Here is a 20,304-nt window from a genome sequence, read left to right on the forward strand (position 1 = left end):
AAATTAAAAAATTGAGCAGCAAATCTACCATCTGTATGTTTTGGGGGATGAAAGACTGTGATCCAGTGTATTTATTAGACAATAAAATACAAAATTAGAAGGGACATCTCAATACTTTTGCCCATATAGTGTACACACACACACACACACACACACACACACACACACACAGATTACATGTTAAATATTGGACTATTAAATTTTTATTAATCAATTATCCTGGTCAAGGTCATGACAGGTCCAGTTTCACCAGGAAACATTAGGAGCAACACAGGAGGGCAGAAATACCCTGGACAGGATTCCAATCTATAATAACAGGGCCTCAGCTGTACCCCACAGGTATTGGCCAATTGCATCGCTGAGATCGAACCTGGATCTTAGTAGTAGTAGGCTATCGTAATAAACCACTGCACCACCCAAGGACTACATATTGGATGATATTGATTAAACTATACACTGTTGATTAAAAAAGATCCTTAAAATAATTCAAAAACAATCGATGGCAAACAGCTGACATTTGAATGAAGAGCAGAGCTGCAGATAAGACACGCACACACACACACACAGTGAATGTCTGTTGTGCTAAAATATAACTTGGCAGAACTGGAATGTGCATGCACCAGAACAGACATGTTTACTCCAGCTCTGGTGTGATGTTAAATGATGTTCTCTGCCTAAAGATGCACCCCCTCTAAGCACAAAAGAGCTCTCTGCAATTCTAACTTGTACTGGAACCCTATTACATACTCAGATCAAATCATGAGAAGGAAAAGAACAAGGAAATTACTATGGATTGAAATCACATTTGTTAAGACTCCCAGTATGTGATATGTAGATCTAATTTAGACAGTTGTAGCTCTCTACCTCTACCTCCTACAGCTTTGAAAACGCCCCCCCCCCCCCTTCATTTTTCCTCCCAATCTATTCATATCCAATTACCTGAATACATTACACTCCCTTTCTACTAATGCTGATTTCCACTCCTGACTGAGGAGAGCCGCGACTGATACACGCCCCCAGTGGCCGACTGCATCTTTGCACCTTCATAAGGCGGATTCACATGTGCGCAGGAAGAGTCCCAACCTGATCACATTATCCCTCGTCTCTGTGCAGGCACCATCTGTCAGCCAGCAGGTCGTAACTGCATCAGTTATGAGGAATCCCTTCCGGCACTCTCCCTGCAAACAAGCCAATCATTGTTCGTGTAGGCGCCCAACCTGCTGGTAGCAGAGCTGAGATTAGAACCTAGCATGTTTTACTGCTGCACCCTTTGAAAACATTGAGTTTTTTAGACGTTGTCTAATGATGTCTGGTGATGTTCAAGTCATCCAGTATCCAGTGCTAATTACTCCTACGCTACAGATGTAGATGTTTTAAAAAAAGAATCGCTTCCTTAACGCACTAAAACGTAAGCCATGCGTGGAGTAAATCTGTTACGCATTTAGTTTTCTACCAAACAAAATAATTCAGCGTGATGTAGGAAAAACTGACATTTAGGTGGGCATCTCCTTTAAGCAGCTAAAAGAAATTCAGCAGGATGACTTCACAGTTCATCACTGGCGCTTTGACTCCAAATAACATGCAAATACAGACCATAAAAAAATCCCATACATACTCTCGTAAAACACGCATCCTCTTTGTAGTTTTGTTACTTTTATTAAGTGGTTTAACACCAGACGGTGTGGTTATATATAGACACAGTCAGTAGGTAGATGTTAATGAGATAACAACAAAAAGGAAAAAGGAAAAAAAAAATAATAAAAAATCAAAAATCTGTCCATTGACCAGAATGAAGACCTGTAATAAGTGCTTAAAAGGTAAAACACCGAGGCCTGTGAAGAAGGCCAGGGGGAGGAATGTTGACAGGCATCAACAAGCAAAAACGTCACATTTCTGGAAGGGTTCCAGACAACAGAGATGAACGCGCCAGGATGAGTGTGCGCTTCCGCTGGGTGTTTTCCGCAATCTGGGGTTGACAATTTGCAAGAATCTAAGGCTTACACTGAAAGAAAACCACTTTTGGAAGTGCTAAAAAGTCGATTTGGCCTCTCTGTTTAGTCGTTTCTGCTCAGAAAAAGGGTGGCTAAGGATGGGGTCGGCCTTCTCCTGGTTTAAGGGAACAAAGTGTTGGGGTGTTGAGGTGTTAGTCAAAGAAACGCATGGTCTCTCGTTTGTTTCCCTGTGTATATATTTTTAAAGAGTGCGTCAATTCATCCATCAGGAGGAGCGACAAGGCTGCAGCTTCTCTTTGAGGACTAGGCTATGACTAGGATTTCTCACATCTTCTCCGTCCTGTGCCGGGGAATAAAGTAGGGACGTATTTAATTTCAGTTTCCTCTCGTTTTCCCTCCAGTGCTCTTGGTTAGTTCATTTTGTCCTGGAATATATACAGATTGTTGGTGGCGGCCACAGCTATGATGTTCTCTTTGGGGTGCCAGGCTGTGTGCAGGATCTTCTTGTTGAAGTCCAGGCTGTCCACACTGATCTCGTCCTTCTTCCTCTTGCCACCGGTGCACACCCGGCGGGGTTTGAGCATGGCCCGGGGTTTGCTGTTCTCGCGTGACGCCTCCAGCGTGATGTCACGCCGTGTGTTCCTGTCGAACATCCTGAAGAAGTTGTTGTACGAGCCGGTCATGATGGCACTGCAGTGGAAAAGAACGGGTGGGGAGAGATAGTGGGGGTCATCATTACTAATTCTTGCTTCTATTTAGCAAAACAAAACAATATGTGGAATTTATTTATTTATTAGGATTTTATTGTCATGTTTTACACTTTGGTTACATTCATGACAGAACACATAGTTACTCAGTACACAAGATTCATCACTTCACATGTTTAACGTCAAACACAGTCATGGACAATTTTGTATCTCCAATTCACCTCACTTGCATGTCTTTGGACTGTGGGAGAAAACCGGAGCTCCCGGAGTAAACCCACACAGACACGGGGAGAACATGCAAACTCCACACAGAAGGGACCCAGACCGCCCCACCTGGGGATCAAACCCAGGACCTTCTTGCTGTGAGGTGACGGTGCTACCCACCAAGCCGCCAAAATGCATGGACAAAAGGTACAGTGGTGTTAAAAAAAAAAAGCAGTGATTTTAAAATCATTATAATAACTTTTATTTCCATAAATGCAAATGCACTGAAAATACTACACTTTCAATTCTAAATCAAAACATTAACAGAATTTAGCCAGTTTGTGTTAATCCTTAACAGAAAGTTAAGAAAAATGAATATTAGGCTGTTCAAAAAAATAGCAGTGCAGCATTTTTCTTTAAAAACTCAAAAAATGTATCTATAAACTGAAAAAATGTTTGAGGTTTCACTTTACTTTAATATTTAACTAATAATAACTAATATTTAGTGGCATAACAATTGTTTCCGAGATCTGTGTTGCATGGAGTCGACCAACTTCTGGCTCCTCTGAACAGGTATCCAGTCCAGGATGATTAGACGACATTCCACAGTTCTTCTGCAATTTTGGGTTTTGCCTCAAAAAACCTGTTTCAGATATCAGCCCACAAGTTCTCTCTGGGATTAAAGTCAGGGGATTGGGCTGGCCACTCTATTACCTCAATCTTGTTTGTCTGTAACCAAGATGTTTTGCGTCATTGTCATGTTGAAACACCCATTTAAAGAACATTTCTTCTTCGATATAGAGCAACATGATCTCCTCAAGTATTCTGATATATTTAAACTGATCCATGATCCCTCGTATGTGATAAATAGGTGTAACACCATGGTATGAAAAACATCCCCATATCATCATTTTGTACCACCGTGCTTTACTACCTTCACAGTGTACTTTGGCTTGAATTCAGTGATCGGGGGTCGTCTGACATACTGTCTACGGCCACTAGACCCAAAAAGAACAATTTTGCTTTCATCAGTCCACAAAATGTTGAGCCATTTCTCTTTGGACCAGTCAATGTGTTCCTTGGCAAATTTGAACCCATTCAGGTCATGTCTTTATCTTAACAACGGTAAATTGGCTTCACGTAATCATCTTCTGTACTCACTGGTAACTTCAGATGTTCCTTGATCTTTCTGGAGGTGATCACTGGCTGAGTATTTGCCATTTTGGCTATTCTTTGATCCATTCGAACAGTAGTTCCACGCTTCCTTCTGCATCTTTCAGGTTTTGGTTGTCACTTCAAGGCATTTGAGATCATTTTAGCTAAGCAGCCTAATATTTGTTGCACTTCTCTGTATGTTTTTTTCCCTCTACAATCAACTTTTTAATCAAAGTACGCTGTTCATACATAATCATTTTTAATTAATATGCTTATTGTTATTATTGCTATTATGTATATAGTACTATGTACATAGATATAATTTCATATACAGTGTATCACAAAAGTGAGTACACCCCTCAAATTTCTGCAAATATTTCATTATATCTTTTCATGGGACAACACTATAGACATGAAACTTGGATATAACTTAGAGTAGTCAGTGTACAACTTGTATAGCAGTGTAGATTTACTGTCTTCTGAAAATAACTCAACACACAGCCATTAATATCTAAATAGCTGGCAACATAAGTGAGTACACCCCACAGTGAACATGTCCAAATTGTGCCCAAAGTGTCAATATTTTGTGTGACCACCATTATTATCCAGCACTGCCTTAACCCTCCTGGGCATGGAATTCACCAGAGCTGCACAGGTTGCTACTGGAATCCTCTTCCACTCCTCCATGATGACATCACGGAGCTGGTGGATGTTAGACACCTTGAACTCCTCCACCTTCCACTTGAGGATTTGCCACAGGTGCTCAATTGGGTTTGGTCCATCACCTTTACCTTCAGCTTCCTCAGCAAGGCAGTTGTCATCTTGGAGGTTGTGTTTGGGGTCGTTATCCTGTTGGAAAACTGCCATGAGGCCCAGTTTTCGAAGGGAGGGGATCATGCTCTGTTTCAGAATGTCACAGTACATGTTGGAATTCATCTTTCCCTCAATGAACTGCAGCTCCCCAGTGCCAGCAACACTCATGCAGCCCAAGACCATGATGCTACCACCACCATGCTTGACTGTAGGCAAGATACAGTTGTCTTGGTACTTCTCACCAGGGCGCCGCCACACATGCTGGACACCATCTGAGCCAAACAAGTTTATCTTGGTCTCGTCAGACCACAGGGCATTCCAGTAATCCATGTTCTTGGACTGCTTGTCTTCAGCAAACTGTTTGCTGGCTTTCTTGTGCGTCAGCTTCCTTCTGGGATGACGACCATGCAGACTGAGTTGATGCAGTGTGCGGCGTATGGTCTGAGAACTGACAGCCTGACCTCCCACGTCTTCAACCTCTGCAGCAATGCTGGCAGCACTCATGTGTCTATTTTTTAAAGCCAACCTCTGGATATGACGCCGAACACGTGGACTCAACTTCTTTGGTCGACCCTGGCGAAGCCTGTTCCGAGTGGAACCTGTCCTGGAAAACCGCTGTATGACCTTGGCCACCGTGCTGTAGCTCAGTTTCAGGGTGTTAGCAATCTTCTTATAGCCCAGGCCATCTTTGTGGAGAGCAACAATTCTATTTCTCACATCCTCAGAGAGTTCTTTGCCATGAGGTGCCATGTTGAATATCCAGTGGCCAGTATGAGAGAATTGTACCCAAAACACCAAATTTAACAGCCCTGCTCCCCATTTACACCTGGGACCTTGACACATGACACCAGGGAGGGACAACGACACATTTGGGCACAATTTGGACATGTTCACTGTGGGGTGTACTCACTTATGTTGCCAGCTATTTAGACATTAATGGCTGTGTGTTGAGTTATTTTCAGAAGACAGTAAATCTACACTGCTATACAAGTTGTACACTGACTACTCTAAGTTATATCCAAGTTTCATGTCTATAGTGTTGTCCCATGAAAAGATATAATGAAATATTTGCAGAAATGTGAGGGGTGTACTCACTTTTGTGATACACTGTATGTAAATAGCTATAGTATAACTTTATATTCATATTAATCATAGGTATATGTTACTAATATTCTCCGTTTTTTTGCACAATGCTACTATTTGCACTTCTGGTAGATGCTAACTACATTTCTTTGCCTTGTACCTGTACTGAGCAATGACAAAGTTGAATCTATCTATCTGTCTATCTGTCCATCTATCCATCTATCTATCCATCTATCCATCTATCTATCTATCTATCTATCTATCTATCTATCTATCAGAACAATGTCTGGAACAACCCATTTTACCCAGTATTTCAGAAGGAAATGCGCTATGACCAACCTGTGCAACATTTGCCACCATCCTACATTAAATAAGGGCCAAAACTGACACCCGTTCTTCTGCAGAATGAATGACTTCACCAATTGAACTCCTCACTGCTATTATTTTGAACAACCCCCTTTCAATTAATGCTTCGATTACTCAGAATGATCGGCATGCATGTCCTAATTGTTGGGTTTGTTTTGTTGTCATTACTCTACTACACTTTCAAGTAAATTTTTTGCTATGTAGAAATATCACTTCTACTAAAAACAGTGATTTATCAGGTTAATGGTGTTGGACTGCAATCTTTTGAACACCACTGTATATCCATTGCTAACAGGTGTGTTTGTTTTTATAACTGTACAGTGGAACCTTGAATGGACATAATTTGGAAAATTAAATGTCCGGTCAAACGTAAGGTCCGGTTGTTTAAAATACCTGTGGGAAGCAGAGCAAGCTGTAGCCTAGTGGTTAAGGTACTGGACTAGTAGTTTAGAAGGTCACTGGTTCAAGTCCCACCACTGACAGGATGCTGCTGTTGGGCCCCTGAGCATAGCCCTTGAACCTCAATTGCTCAGACTGTATACTCTCACTGTAATGTAAGTTGCTTTGGATAAATGCATCTGCTAAATGCCTAAAATGTAAAAGTAAGCAAACCAAGACCAGTAGTTCAATAACTGTCTACATGTCTCTTTGTTTACATGCTTTAGTTCTCGCCTTTTCTCTGTTTTATACGCTTAATGTTTGCAAAATCTAGTGGTTAGTTATGCACCAGCACTGCTCCAGTAGCCACCAGCAGTGCTTCAGACTCAGAGTAACAGATACTCTGAGTCCCCACTTTACAATCACAGCAAAAAAAAAAAAGTACTACAGTTTTACATTAGATATTTACATATCTATTTTCACTGTGAATTTTACTGTTTATGTGCAAGTTGTTTTTGCATGATTAGCACTTTAGTGCTGTGTTTTCGTATATTTTCGCACCCACTGAAAAAAAAAACCTTGTTGTTTTGGACAATCGCATTTTACGAAACACAGCACTCCGTTAAATCAAGGTTCCACTGTATTTATGATTGTTTTTGTCACATTTATGATATTGCTGACAGAAATCTGTGTTTTATACTAGTTTTATCTTGTATTATATATACAGGGGTTGGACAATGAAACTGAAACACCTGTCATTTTAGTGTGGGAGGTTTCATGGCTAAATTGGACCAGTCTGGTGGCCAATCTTCATTAATTGCACATTGCACCAGTAAGAGCAGAGTGTGAAGGTTCAATTAGCAGGGTAAGAGCACAGTTTTGCTCAAAATATTGCAATGCACACAACATTATGGGTGACATACCAGAGTTCAAAAGAGGACAAATTGTTGGTGCACGTCTTGCTGGCGCATCTGTGACCAAGACAGCAAGTCTTTGTGATGTATCAAGAGCCACGGTATCCAGGGTAATGTCAGCATACCACCAAGAAGGACAAACCACATCCAACAGGATTAACTGTGGACGCAAGAGGAAGCTGTCTGAAAGGGATGTTCGGGTGCTAACCCGGATTGTATCCAAAAAACATAAAACCACGGCTGCCCAAATCCCGGCAGAATTAAATGTGCACCTCAACTCTCCTGTTTCCACCAGAACTGTCCGTCGGGAGCTCCACAGGGTCAATATACACAGCCGGGCTGCTATAGCCAAACCTTTGGTCACTCGTGCCAATGCCAAACGTCGGTTTCAATGGTGCAAGGAGCGCAAATCTTGGGCTGTGGACAATGTGAAACATGTATTGTTCTCTGATGAGTCCACCTTTACTGTTTTCCCCACATCTGGGAGAGTTACGGTGTGGAGAAGCCCCAAAGAAGCGTACCACCCAGACTGTTGCATGCCCAGAGTGAAGCATGGGGGTGGATCAGTGATGGTTTGGGCTGCCATATCATGGCATTCCCTTGGCCCAATACTTGTGCTAGATGGGCGCGTCACTGCCAAGGACTACCGAACCATTCTGGAGGACCATGTGCATCCAATGGTTCAAACATTGTATCCTGAAGGCGGTGCCGTGTATCAGGATGACAATGCACCAATACACACAGCAAGACTGGTGAAAGATTGGTTTGATGAACATGAAAGTGAAGTTGAACATCTCCCATGGCCTGCACAGTCACCAGATCTAAATATTATTGAGCCACTTTGGGGTGTTTTGGAGAAGCGAGTCAGGAAACGTTTTCCTCCACCAGCATCACGTAGTGACCTGGCCACTATCCTGCAAGAAGAATGGCTTAAAATCCCTCTGACCACTGTGCAGGACTTGTATATGTCATTTCCAAGACGAATTGACGCTGTATTGGCCGCAAAAGGAGGCCCTACACCATACTAATAAATTATTGTGGTCTAAAACCAGGTGTTTCAGTTTCATTGTCCAACACAGTATATACACATACACATACATACATGTTTTCAGTCTTACATTATTAAGGAATTTGATTATTTCTGTATTATATCATGTGAGTTTCTTTTAATGTACTGGGCCATATGTAATTTTGGTCTTTCACTGATATTCTTTGCAAAGTCTGGGGTCTTCTCCTACAAGTAACTGTTGGTGTTTCAATCTGGAACGGCCTATTCTACATCTAGTGTAGGTCTGTATGTTTTCCATAATGTATTTTTGGTGTAGATAACTTGGTCTGTATGTTTTCCATAATGTATTTTTGGTGTAGATAACTTGGTCTGTACGTTTTCCATAATGTATTTTTGGCATAGATGACTTGGTCTGTACATTTCCATGTATTTTGGTTTATTGCTGATGTTAAGATAAATCTAGTATAGTTTATTGTTTGTTCTTGTGTTTCATTCAAGTTCCAACAAGTGTGTAAGATCTATGACATAATGAACAATACATTTCCAACTTTGTGGCAGTAATTTGGGGAAGTTAGGAATGTAAACCATGCACAAAAATACACGTAAAAATGAGGCTTGATGAGAATGCTGATTGCAAATCAAGCCTTTTCATCCAACATCAGTGTCTGTCATCATACATTTTCCAGTGACTTTTTATACACACACATACTAAAACTTTGTGGAAAGCCATCCTAGTGGACTGCAGGCTGTTTGGCAGCAAAGGGAGGGGGCGTGTAGCTATCCCCTTATTAACATTTAATGTATTAGAATGGGACAATCAATGTCAAGGTAGGACACGGAACAGTGGTAGCCTGCTGGGTAGAGATACCAACTAGCAGATTGTGAGTTCAAGTCCCAGCTCTGCTGTGCAGCCACTATTGGCTCTTAACCCTCTTGGCTCCAGTGGCTTCCAAGTAAAAACTTCGACACATTCACATAATTTTTTGATTGGCTCTGTTAATATTTACATGGACTATCAGTATGGGAGGAAGGTGGCTGTTTTTCAACAGCTGTCCCAGTCACCAGATCTGAGTCCAAAAAAGCCACTGGGATGTTGGAAAAAAAAAAAGGAGAATTGTAACATGACTGAGTGGCAAAATTGTCAGCTGCACATTCAAGACAACATGACTCAAAAACTCTAATATTTCTAACACCTGGTTTATGAGGGGTAGGGGAAAGAAAAAGATGAAAGCTGTTCTGAGATTAAAAAGGGTTCTAATCAGTATTAGTATGGTGTTCCTTATAAAGTGGCTGGTGAGTGGATAAACAAGGAGTTGCACCCTGAATAATAATGAGAAGCAGTGAAATAAAGTGAGGGTGTGTGTGTGTGTGTGGAGCTCTGGTACCTGTCCGATCCGTTCCAGCAGCACTCAAACTTGTCAAAAATGCAGTCATTCTCATACAGCGAGCACAGCTTGCTACGAAGGTATTCGTGTACCTATAAATAGAAGCAAAAGGAATGAACAAGCTGACATTACAAAGCAGTACAAGCTTAAAACAACACTACTTCAAAGAGCTAAATAATATTTCGGGTTAGAGACAGGACTGAGATCATATTTGACTGCAGTGGGTTTATTATGCCCCTTTTCCATTGCATGGTCCCCTACAGTACAATAGAAGCGCACTTTCAAATCCAAAACAAACTGTACTGTACCTAAAGTACAGTTGTCTTAACAATTGCACAAGAGTTCCTGACAGAAGTTCTGAAAGTGAAGCTGTCCTTGTATCCTATATGCGACAATAAAAGCAAATACGCCACAGTAACTGTAAACAGCAGCAGCAACAAAACCTTTTTTTTGGTTGTTGGTCAATTTGCTTTTGATGTCAACTATTAAAGTATTTCTATCCATGGCATAATGTTAAAATCGACCACATTCACAGTTTTATATGTTGCCTAACACCACACTGGTGATTCTGTGATGAATGAATTCGACCAATCAATGTTCAGCATCATTTGTCACATCACCTATACAGCCCACTCTAATATGCTTGCTTAGGCACAATATGATGGTTTGTAATAAAAACAAATCACTAAACATGGGATCACTGATTTGAAGACGTCCCACACATTGGACTGTGCAATGGTAAAGAACCAATCTGTGTATTTAAATTTTTTATGCTGAGATCCAACAGTGCTATCGCCAAACAGGTGTCTACCTAGACATAATTGGCTACATCTTGGGGTGGGTGCTGGGGAGGCAGGGGGGTTGGTTTGTTTTATTAGGTTTTTAACATGTTTTACACTTTGGTTACACTCATGACAGAACAGGTAGTTACTCATTACACAAGGTTAATCAGTTCACGCAGTTACATCGAACAGAGTCATGGACAATTTAGTGTCTCCAATTCACCTCACTTGCATGTCTTTGGACTGTGGGAGAAAACCGGAGCTCCCGGAGGAAACCCATGCGGACGTGGGGAGAACATGCAAACTCCACACAGAAAGGACCCGGACCGCCCCACCTGGGGATTGAACCCAGGACCTTCTTGCTGTGAAGAGACAGTGCTACCCACTTAGTCACTGTGCCGCACAGGTTGGTTTGTTGTTGAAGCCCTGCGACGGACTGATGTTCCATGAAGGGTATTCCTGCAGTGCAACCAGTTTTACCGGTAAAACTAGACTGCAGCCACGGCCCTGACCAGGATCAGGTGGTTAAGGGAAATGAAAAAAATGTATTAATTAAATAAATAAATAACATTAATACATGAACAATTCCTTCTGTTGCTTCCGTCAGGGGTCGACAAAGGATCATTCAGCCGCATGTTTTGCACTGGCATGTAGCCTCGAATGGCTAGATTCACAAAATGCCATGTTCTTTCTGTATTTGTGAGCCCAGCCCAAGATCTGATCCCCTGGAACTAAATTACTGCTGCTCTTACCATTACAATACACAAGCTAACCAATAAAAAAATAAAAAAAAAGATTACTTTCTAATTCACAAGCTGTGTCCAATTTCCAAAACAAAATGACAAATGTTCTGCATTACCCCATATGTAATAAAATAAACCAAACCTTAAATACAGCCCAAATTCTACAAGTTGGACAAGTGTCCAAACAATCAGGGTATCTGCAGGTATTGGGAAATTAAATTTATAAAACGGATAGTTCCGGTCCTAAAATCTGATTGGCTGAGCCGCGTTCGAAGCCGTTGTAAAATGCCAGATAAACGCACACCTAGGACCACCTCACATCATTCCATATTAATACGTCACTGAATAGAAAAAATTCGCCCTTATGTTGCCTAGCAACACTTTTAATCGAACTATTTTGCGTCGCGGAAAAATGCTTTATTGTAAGTTTATACACAATAAATACATTTATGAATTAAACATTGTTGTATTTATTATATTTTATGTTGACCGCCGTTTTATAAAAGCAATAAGCCACTCGAGACCGTGCATTACCGTTATGATTTTAGCACGGGGAAAGAAGTTTTAGGCACTCCGCTTCGCGTCGTGCCAAAAACGTCATTCCCGTGCTAAAATCACAGTAATGCACGGCCTCTCGTGGCTTATTGCTTTATTAAGACTTTTTAAGACTTTTTAATACCACTCTAAGACAAAAATTAAGACCACTGTTGCAGTAACAAAGCAGCAAAAAGCACACATTAACATTATGTTTACAGACTTTATTGTAAGCATGCGAGTGCTGTATTTTCTGTTTAAGCAATATTTAATGATTTAAACTTAAATGAACAGTTTTGTATAAACCAAAACCATTTATACTTATATTTTGTATAAACCAAAACCATTTATACTTATATTTTGTATAAACCAAAACCATTTATACTTATATTTTGTATCAACCAAAACTGTCTGTACACTGAAAACTTTTCTCTAATTTTTCAAATACATACACTATATTGCCAAAAGTATTCACTCACTCATCCAAATGATTGAATTTAGGTGTTCCAATCACTTCCATGGCCACGGGTGTATAAAACCAAGAACCTAGGCATGCAGACTGCTTTTACACACATTAGTGAAAGAATGGGTCGCTCTCAGGAGCTCAGTGAATTCCAGCGTGGTACCGTGATAGGATGCCACCTGTGCAACAAGTTCAGTCATGAAATGTCCTCACTACTAAACATTCCACAGTCGACTGTCAGTGGTATAACAAAGTGGGATTGGGAATGACAGCAACTCGGGGCCTGAAGTGGTAGACCACGTAAAGTTACAGAGTGGGGTCGCCAAGTGCTGAGGTGATTGCATAAAAGTCTCGAACGCTCTGCTGTATGACTTGTAGCCAAACTGGGCTTACATTTCAAGCTTAAAAAAAAAACCCAATTAGAAACACAAAAATAATTAAATGCAGCATTTAGGGCAAGTTTGCATTAAAAAAAACACGTTCTCTGACTTCACTCGATTTCTCAGCTCGGGAATAATCTGTCCTGTTACATGTTAGCATAATTAAACAAGTTTATTTCTTAATTATTTGTCATTATATTAAGAGCACTGCTTATTTTGTGCATGTTCTATCTGTAGCTCCGTTACGGCTCTGTGTGCGCGCGCGCGCGTCTCTCGCTCGCTCTTTATTATGACTCTCATTATAACTGATTAATTCCCTCTACTGATGTGAAGCTGAATGTGTGGATTACAGTCGATAAGAACTGCGCAAAACCAAAAAAATACACCTAACGGCTCCTCATGACGTGTCATGAGGCGCGACTCGGTTCCTTTCGTTCATTTTAAAGAGCCGTTCAATAGAATCGGATCGTTCGCGAACGACTTATTACACCCACTGTCTCTTCGGACGGGTCACACATGAAAACACACGGGCAGATCACACTCACACACTAGCTGTCGGTCGCGAACGAGCTCTTTTTTTCCGAGCCAACTATTTTTTACGTGAACGATGGGAGCAGACTCCCGTCCAAGAGCCGTTACTTTCCTTATTTCCTTTTGTAACTTAACACAAGGCAGAATGTTCGGGTGATCTGCTCCGCGGCACGGGCAACCACTCCACAGGCAGAAGTGCTAACACTGAAGAGCCGTTTAGGAGCAGAAAGAGTCGACTCTTCTCGGTGAGCTGAGCCAAATGGCTCACCAAAAAGAGCCGAATTTCGCATCACTCTTACACACAGGCGCAGTTAAACAATTTGCATACAAAACCTGTAAATTACGAGATACAATACGCGAAAATAAAACCAAAATTATATTTACAGTCTGTGGCATTTTTAAGACCAGTAGCAGATGAATGTAAGACTTTTTAAGACAAATTAAGGCCTTTTTTTTTAGATAAACGAATTTAAGACTTTTTAAGGATCCGCGGATACCCTGATTAATGCTTACATTTCAGGACAAAGCCTATCCACTAAATATTAATTCTCAAGTATGGTTGGTAGCTTTGGTGCAGTACCTGGTAGGTCTCTACTGGCCGGTTCTCCATGTTAAGGTCCCACACCTTCACAGACAGGTAGTCTCGTGTCATCATGTATCGGCCGCTGTGGCTGAACTTCACGTCAGATATAGAGGAGATGATTTCTGAAAAGAACGACCGGCTGCCTGGATCCTCAGGTTCCTCAAAAACTTTGATGGGAAAAGAAGAGTTTTGTTCTTTAGTGTGAATGTGATATATTTGGTATATTTGATATATTATATATATTTGGCTTGAAGCCTAGCACAGTCAGAATGGATAACAATGGATAACAACACAATGGCTAAAGAAACTAAACTAAATTAAACTACAAAAAATTGGACAATGATTCAGGACTTGTGTTTTAATATAACAGTGAATGTGTGTTTCAGGGCAAACTCAAACATCAGGTTTAGGACAGTTTACTAATTAACTCCATTTTAACACGTCTTACAACAGCAACACAATTGTGCAGCTCACTCGTGTGTCAATCAGCAACTTCTGTAGGGGTGGCAGGGGTGTAAAACACATGCCAGCTTTAAAGTACAAGTACGTTAGGAGAAACGTGCACATACAATCAAAACACTGTTCAAACAAACACCAGGCCTGAAACCAAAACATCTTCTGTTAGTTCATCATTTACATGAAAAGGGTCAGAACAGGAACACCGAATTATGCAATCACGGGTTGAGAAAAGGGGTTTGTTCCAATGACATCACAAAAATGCAGTCAACTAAAACTATAACTGGAGATTTTCCAACTTTTAATAATAAGAGTTTAATATTGACCTATGTGCAGATATTTATAGAGTGGTACCTTGAAACACGACGTGCCCTAAACTCGAAATCTTTGAATCTCGACGCCCTTCATTGAGAAATTTGTACCCTTAAACTCTATTTGGCTGGAGTGGTGCAGTAAGACGTTATCAAAGTGCGAATATGAGACAAATCTGTTTTTGTTTGGAATAACCGTCAAATCCATTCTCAAAGCATCCACATGTATCTGTGTTTAGATCGATTTTCCTCCTGTTTCACTTATAAACTTGTGTTATAGCCCGGGGTGCTGAGAAATGGTGAGAATCAGCTTTTCCGAGACAGTCTAAAACACTAAACACTAAACCTCTCTTAATTATTACAGCTCATAAAATCTCGCCACTAATAAAATTCCTCGCTTGTTGTTTTAGTACAGTAAGTCACGTTAAGTTTTGTGCACCGCCACACTCCATAGGAAATGACAGCACAGCCAGCGCAAAAGCTATTTCGCCATTTATGTGAATGTACCCTCTCTGAACTCGCAAAGGAATACGGTATTCTAAGATCAAACATCTCCTCGATTAAGAAGCATAAGGAAACAATAAATAAGTAAAGGTAAAGAGCAGGTTTTATTGTATTTTTTGTTTATTTTTAACTGTTCAATTGTATTTTAGTGTCTTTTCTTTTTTATTAGTGTTATTTTCAGTGTAGAAGTGTCAAAAACAGCCCCATTACTTTACATTAGCCTAAAATATATGCAGTTTTACGGGACCATGAACACATACATCCTTATGGGGAAAAATACCATGAAACTCAATGCCTTTTAAACTCGACACCACTCCCAGAACCAACTGACAAGAGTTTCAAGGTACCACTGTATTATCATTAACAGTGAAAGCATAAAAGTAGTGGTGTTCACACACTAAACCTTCCAATCAATAGTCCACTACCATAAACGCTCAAGAATGTATTTCCATTCGAGACCAGAAAAAATGGAGAAGTGATATACAGGTACTGACTCCTTACATAACTAGAAACATTTTTTTACTTTAAATGTAGCTGTCTGGTCCATTTATTTCCCAACAGCTAAAAATCTGAATGAAATACACAGATGGAGAAATCAGATAAATCAGTGGCACAGAGAAAAATCTGGTGCTGTGCTTACTGACTGAGCAGAATTCCATCCCCTCAACACACATGCAAACATTAAAAGCTGCAATAAGCACAAAACGGGTGTTAAACCAACCACCAAAAACAATGAAAACCACTTACATTTGCAATGTCTATCGCAGAGAGCTGCTGCCCGCATGTCACACAGGCGGATGGTTCCCTTGCTGCTGCTGTAGACGAAGACGTTGCATTGGTGAGGGTGGCACTCGGCAGCCGTTATCACCTCCGTCAGCTCCTCCATGTTGGCAGGCTTTATATCTACAATATCTAGAGAAGGGTGAGCTGTAAAGGAAAACTCTGCCAAAATGGAAGAAGACTAAAAACACCACCAATGTGGGCTTGTTGCCGATTTAAAAAAAGAGAGTTCGTGACATGAGTAACACGTCAGGTAACAAATTATGTTTACACAGGGGAAAAAAAACAAAACACCAAAGCCCTTTTGTGCATGTATGTGTAAGGTGGCATGGAACATACACACTGATGCTACAGCACCTTGTGAACACTATTGTTTTTCTGCCCTTTGACCTACAGCTTGTTTTTCTTCGCTTCATGAGGTCTGGTTATGAACAGTGCAGGGCTTTTTTTTTTTTAAACATGTTAAATGTTTTGAAAGCATTTTGCTCTCATAAAAAGGGGAAAGGGGAGGTACTCAGGGTACACACACCTAAATGCTTCACCAGAACTGCTCTAAGAATTTTTGAAGTCTATGAAACTGTCTGAAATCCCAGTTTTTAACCGGCATAAATCTGTCCAGTGTTTGCAAAGGCACATGTGTAGTGTGTATGTATGTATGTGTGCACACACATGCCCAGGCATCTACACAGACATAATTGGCTATGTCTTAAGGGGGTGGCTAAACAGATTTGCCATTCTTACCATTCTTATTAGGTAATCAGTCAGAATGTCATTCTATATTTTATTTGCACTGACCTCTTTCTTTAAGGGACAAGAGATCTCGAAATATATAATACACTGAATAGATTTGCATTTTTCTCACTCATATTTTTCAGCCATTTTTGCTGTGAGGCCAGAGTGCTACCCACTAAGCCACCCACTAAGCCACTGTGCTGCCTCATTTAAGGCTTAAATGTTTTATTGTAAGCATGCTGTACAATATGAGACGGCTTCACTTTATCAGATACGTGTTATTCTGGTGTGTCCAATACGGCATCTTGTGTAGACTGAATGGTCACAGGTTGACATTTTTTCTCCTGTAATGGGATTTGCACTGTATAAATTATTATTCTGGTGTGTGTTCCATTCATTTGCCATTTGTGAATATCTTTTAGTTTTAAGTTGTAAAAATGTGTTCACTGCTGCCGTAGTGTTAAATTTATAAATTGATTCATAAACAGCCAAGAAATCATCAAGTCAAGTTAGAAAGGATACTAAAACTTCTATCTGTGATTTCTAAGTGCCATAGGTTTATTCTTAGGTCATCTGCAGAAAGGTATGTTTCATGATCACTATTTACTGAAATGGAGTTGATGTGATATGTGTGTGCATTTGCGAATATTCTGCGTGGACTCGCTTCCACCATTAGGTCCATGGGCATCAAAACCGGTACCTGTAAAAATAAGCAAATCAGAAATCATCAGAAAGACTGGCAACCACCTTAATGGTCTCTTTAAGGGTCTCACCAAGAAAATAATGTTAAAAAAATTATTTCTTTGCATTTCTTAGTTTCTTGGGACTATTAGTTTTGTTATACATTTCAGGATTTATTTATTAAGATTTTTTAGGATGTTTTACACACTTTGGGTACATTATTGACAGAAATGGTAGTTACTTGTTACACAAGATTTATCAGTTCACAAGTTGAATGTCAAACACAGTCATGGACAATTTAGTATCTTAAGTTCACCTCACTTGCATGTCTTTGAACTGTGGAAGGAAACCGGAGCTCCCGGAAGAAAACCCACGCAGACACGGGGAGAACATGCAAACTCCACACAGAAAGGACCCGGACCACTCCACCTGGGGATCGAAACCCAGGACCTTTTTGCTGTGAGGCGACTGTGCTACCCACTCAGCCACCGTGCCGCCCAGCTTTTGCAATAAATGCCACTATAACATCCAGCACAATCAGAATTACACACGCTTAGGAGCCAGTGTGGTGTGGGCAGCCAATCAACCTAATACCTGTACAATGCATTTATTGCACAATTCTCTACTTTGTCTCCTTCCAAAAAACCTTTATAAGATAATACTGAAGGGAGATGGATAAGGTGAAAAAGCTCGACTTGCCCTCAGTGTTGTGATTCTGAACGGATCTAGAAGCCGCCCATCTTCATCTTTCAAGTTATAACCTTCTGCCCGTTTATCCCGTTCACTAATCTTCCACAACTTGATGGTTTTATCTGCAAAAAGACAGAAGAAAGTCAGTGACAATGCATAATCTTCTCAGGCTATGAGTACGAGCTTCAACAATAATTAGCTCAGGCTTAGAACCTCAGAAAAATAAAAGGAACATCTTCACAAGTCAATAATGAATTTCTGATTAGTCTTTAACACAGAACAAGTTGTAGAAACACTTATTACATCATCTACAGGTTTAGAATAAAATAAAATAAAGCAGAACTGAATTTTCTTACCATTGGTGGAGAGCAGAAAGTGAGCAGCATTCTGTTGAGGCAGCCATCTAATTTTATTGATTTTCTCTTCAATTTCTAAACTTTTCAAATAGTCAAATTCAGGTTCATGGCTTTGAAAGGTGCTGTACACGTTGTATTCTCCTCTTGAGAGGGGTCGGTTTTTACTCTGAAATTGGGCAAAGACAAAAATACAACAATTAAAACCGGTCACATGATGAACAACTTCTCAAATGAAAAGAATGGAAGTGTTCAATGCTTGTTTATAAAAAAAATCACAATATACATTTATGGAGTCAGTTTTCTTAGTTCGACAGCCACGCAACGTTTCAGCCTACCTCTTGTTCTCGTTGAAATATGACAACTCTTCCTCCCTTGTCTCCCGTCGCTAGTAATTCACCAGAGTAATTAAATTCAACAGTTGAGATAATATCAGCTGAAAAACACAAACACACAAATAACAAGTATTAACACCAACGTCATTCGATGAGCGTGATCTACAATCACATCCAGATGGACTCTCAGGTGGTGCAGAGATAAATAAGCTCATACTAATAATAATACTCATAATAATAATAATACTCATTACACAAGATTCATCAGTTCACAAGTTTATATCAAACATAGTCTTGGACAATTTTGTATCTCCAATTCACCTCACTTGCATGTCTTTGGACTGTGGGAGGAAACCGGAGAACAGTAACACAGAACAGTAAGCCTGAGAAACACAATGAGCACGATTAGTTACAATGGCTGATTAAATAAGACACACTGCCAGAATCTTAAATCTCTTTCTGACATTAGTTATAATAAGATTGACAGAATTCCAGTTTAATACTGGATTACAATCCAAAATAGCCAAACTAAACCACCAAAAAAAGACCCCAGATTGATACAAAAAATAAAAAATAAAAAAAACCAGCTTCCATTTGTGGTTTAAATTGCTAAAGTGATTAATAGTTTTCTAGTCTCATCATTCATAACTTAAATATCACTTAGAGAGTTTGATGATTAACTAAGAACTGACAGATGTCATTGATTGATTAATGCTGTGTTTGATTAAAAACGTCCTTTAAATTCATTTTCAGCAGCTGCAGTAGCTACAGTCTGTACGAAGGAACTGTAGGAAGTGTCCTGACTTGAAACTCACCCAACCCACCCACAGTGCCAGTTCTGCCTACAGCCGCATTGAAAAATTGTAATCTGAACAGGAAACCGTTTTATGCTTTTATTTGAATGAATCATGAATGCTTTAAATATTAAACATGAAAACTAGAACAGTTGAAATGAAGCTGCTTTGTGTCAACATGGAGTCTGACTGCATAGTGAACTCTGCACAATTGGATTTGTGTTTAATGATGAGAATATTCTGCATCATGTCACAGAATGAAGGTATATCGACTGCATCGACTTTACTATGATTAGATTGTTCAGTTAGCGTTCGTAATAAACGGTTTAAAATCTAGATTCTACAGTTTAAAATCCACATTTTAAAAACTGAACTGGTTCTGCGTATTATCACACAGAGCCACACGGGCAAAGCTTAACATGCAGTCAGATTCGGTCAAATACGATATAAGTATAGGGACAGTGGAAGCCTAGTGGGTAGAGCTTTGGGCTATCAATTGAAAGGTTGAGAGTTCGAATCCCAGGTCTTGCTTGCAAGGCCCCTAACCCTCTCTGCTCCAGGGGCACTGTACGATGGCTGACCCTGCGCTCTGATCCCAAACAAGCTGGGATATATGAAGAAAGAATTTCATTGTACTGTACCTGTGTATATGTATATATGACAAATAAAAGCATTATATTCTAAAT

General features: G+C 40.1%; 1 protein-coding gene across 2 annotated transcripts in view; it reads right to left on the reverse strand.

Moving 5' to 3' along the window:
* Positions 1-1,636: 1,636 nt before the first annotated feature.
* Positions 1,637-20,304, reverse strand: part of ppp2r2d (protein phosphatase 2, regulatory subunit B, delta) — a 45,149-nt gene continuing 26,481 nt past the window's right edge. For both annotated transcript variants that reach the window (XM_063002895.1, XM_063002894.1), the window contains 8 exons: positions 18,828-18,925; positions 18,493-18,658; positions 18,146-18,258; positions 17,288-17,465; positions 16,001-16,165; positions 13,980-14,149; positions 9,967-10,058; positions 1,637-2,642 (listed from right to left, as the gene is read on the reverse strand). In XM_063002895.1, coding sequence (XP_062858965.1) covers positions 2,363-2,642; positions 9,967-10,058; positions 13,980-14,149; positions 16,001-16,165; positions 17,288-17,465; positions 18,146-18,258; positions 18,493-18,658; positions 18,828-18,925 — 1,262 coding nt within the window. In that variant the 3' untranslated portion in view covers positions 1,637-2,362. The remainder of the gene's footprint in view (positions 2,643-9,966; positions 10,059-13,979; positions 14,150-16,000; positions 16,166-17,287; positions 17,466-18,145; positions 18,259-18,492; positions 18,659-18,827; positions 18,926-20,304) is intronic.

The sequence above is a fragment of the Trichomycterus rosablanca genome, chromosome 10 (assembly GCF_030014385.1).
Source record: "Trichomycterus rosablanca isolate fTriRos1 chromosome 10, fTriRos1.hap1, whole genome shotgun sequence".
In the NCBI taxonomy this organism is placed as follows: domain Eukaryota; kingdom Metazoa; phylum Chordata; class Actinopteri; order Siluriformes; family Trichomycteridae; genus Trichomycterus; species Trichomycterus rosablanca.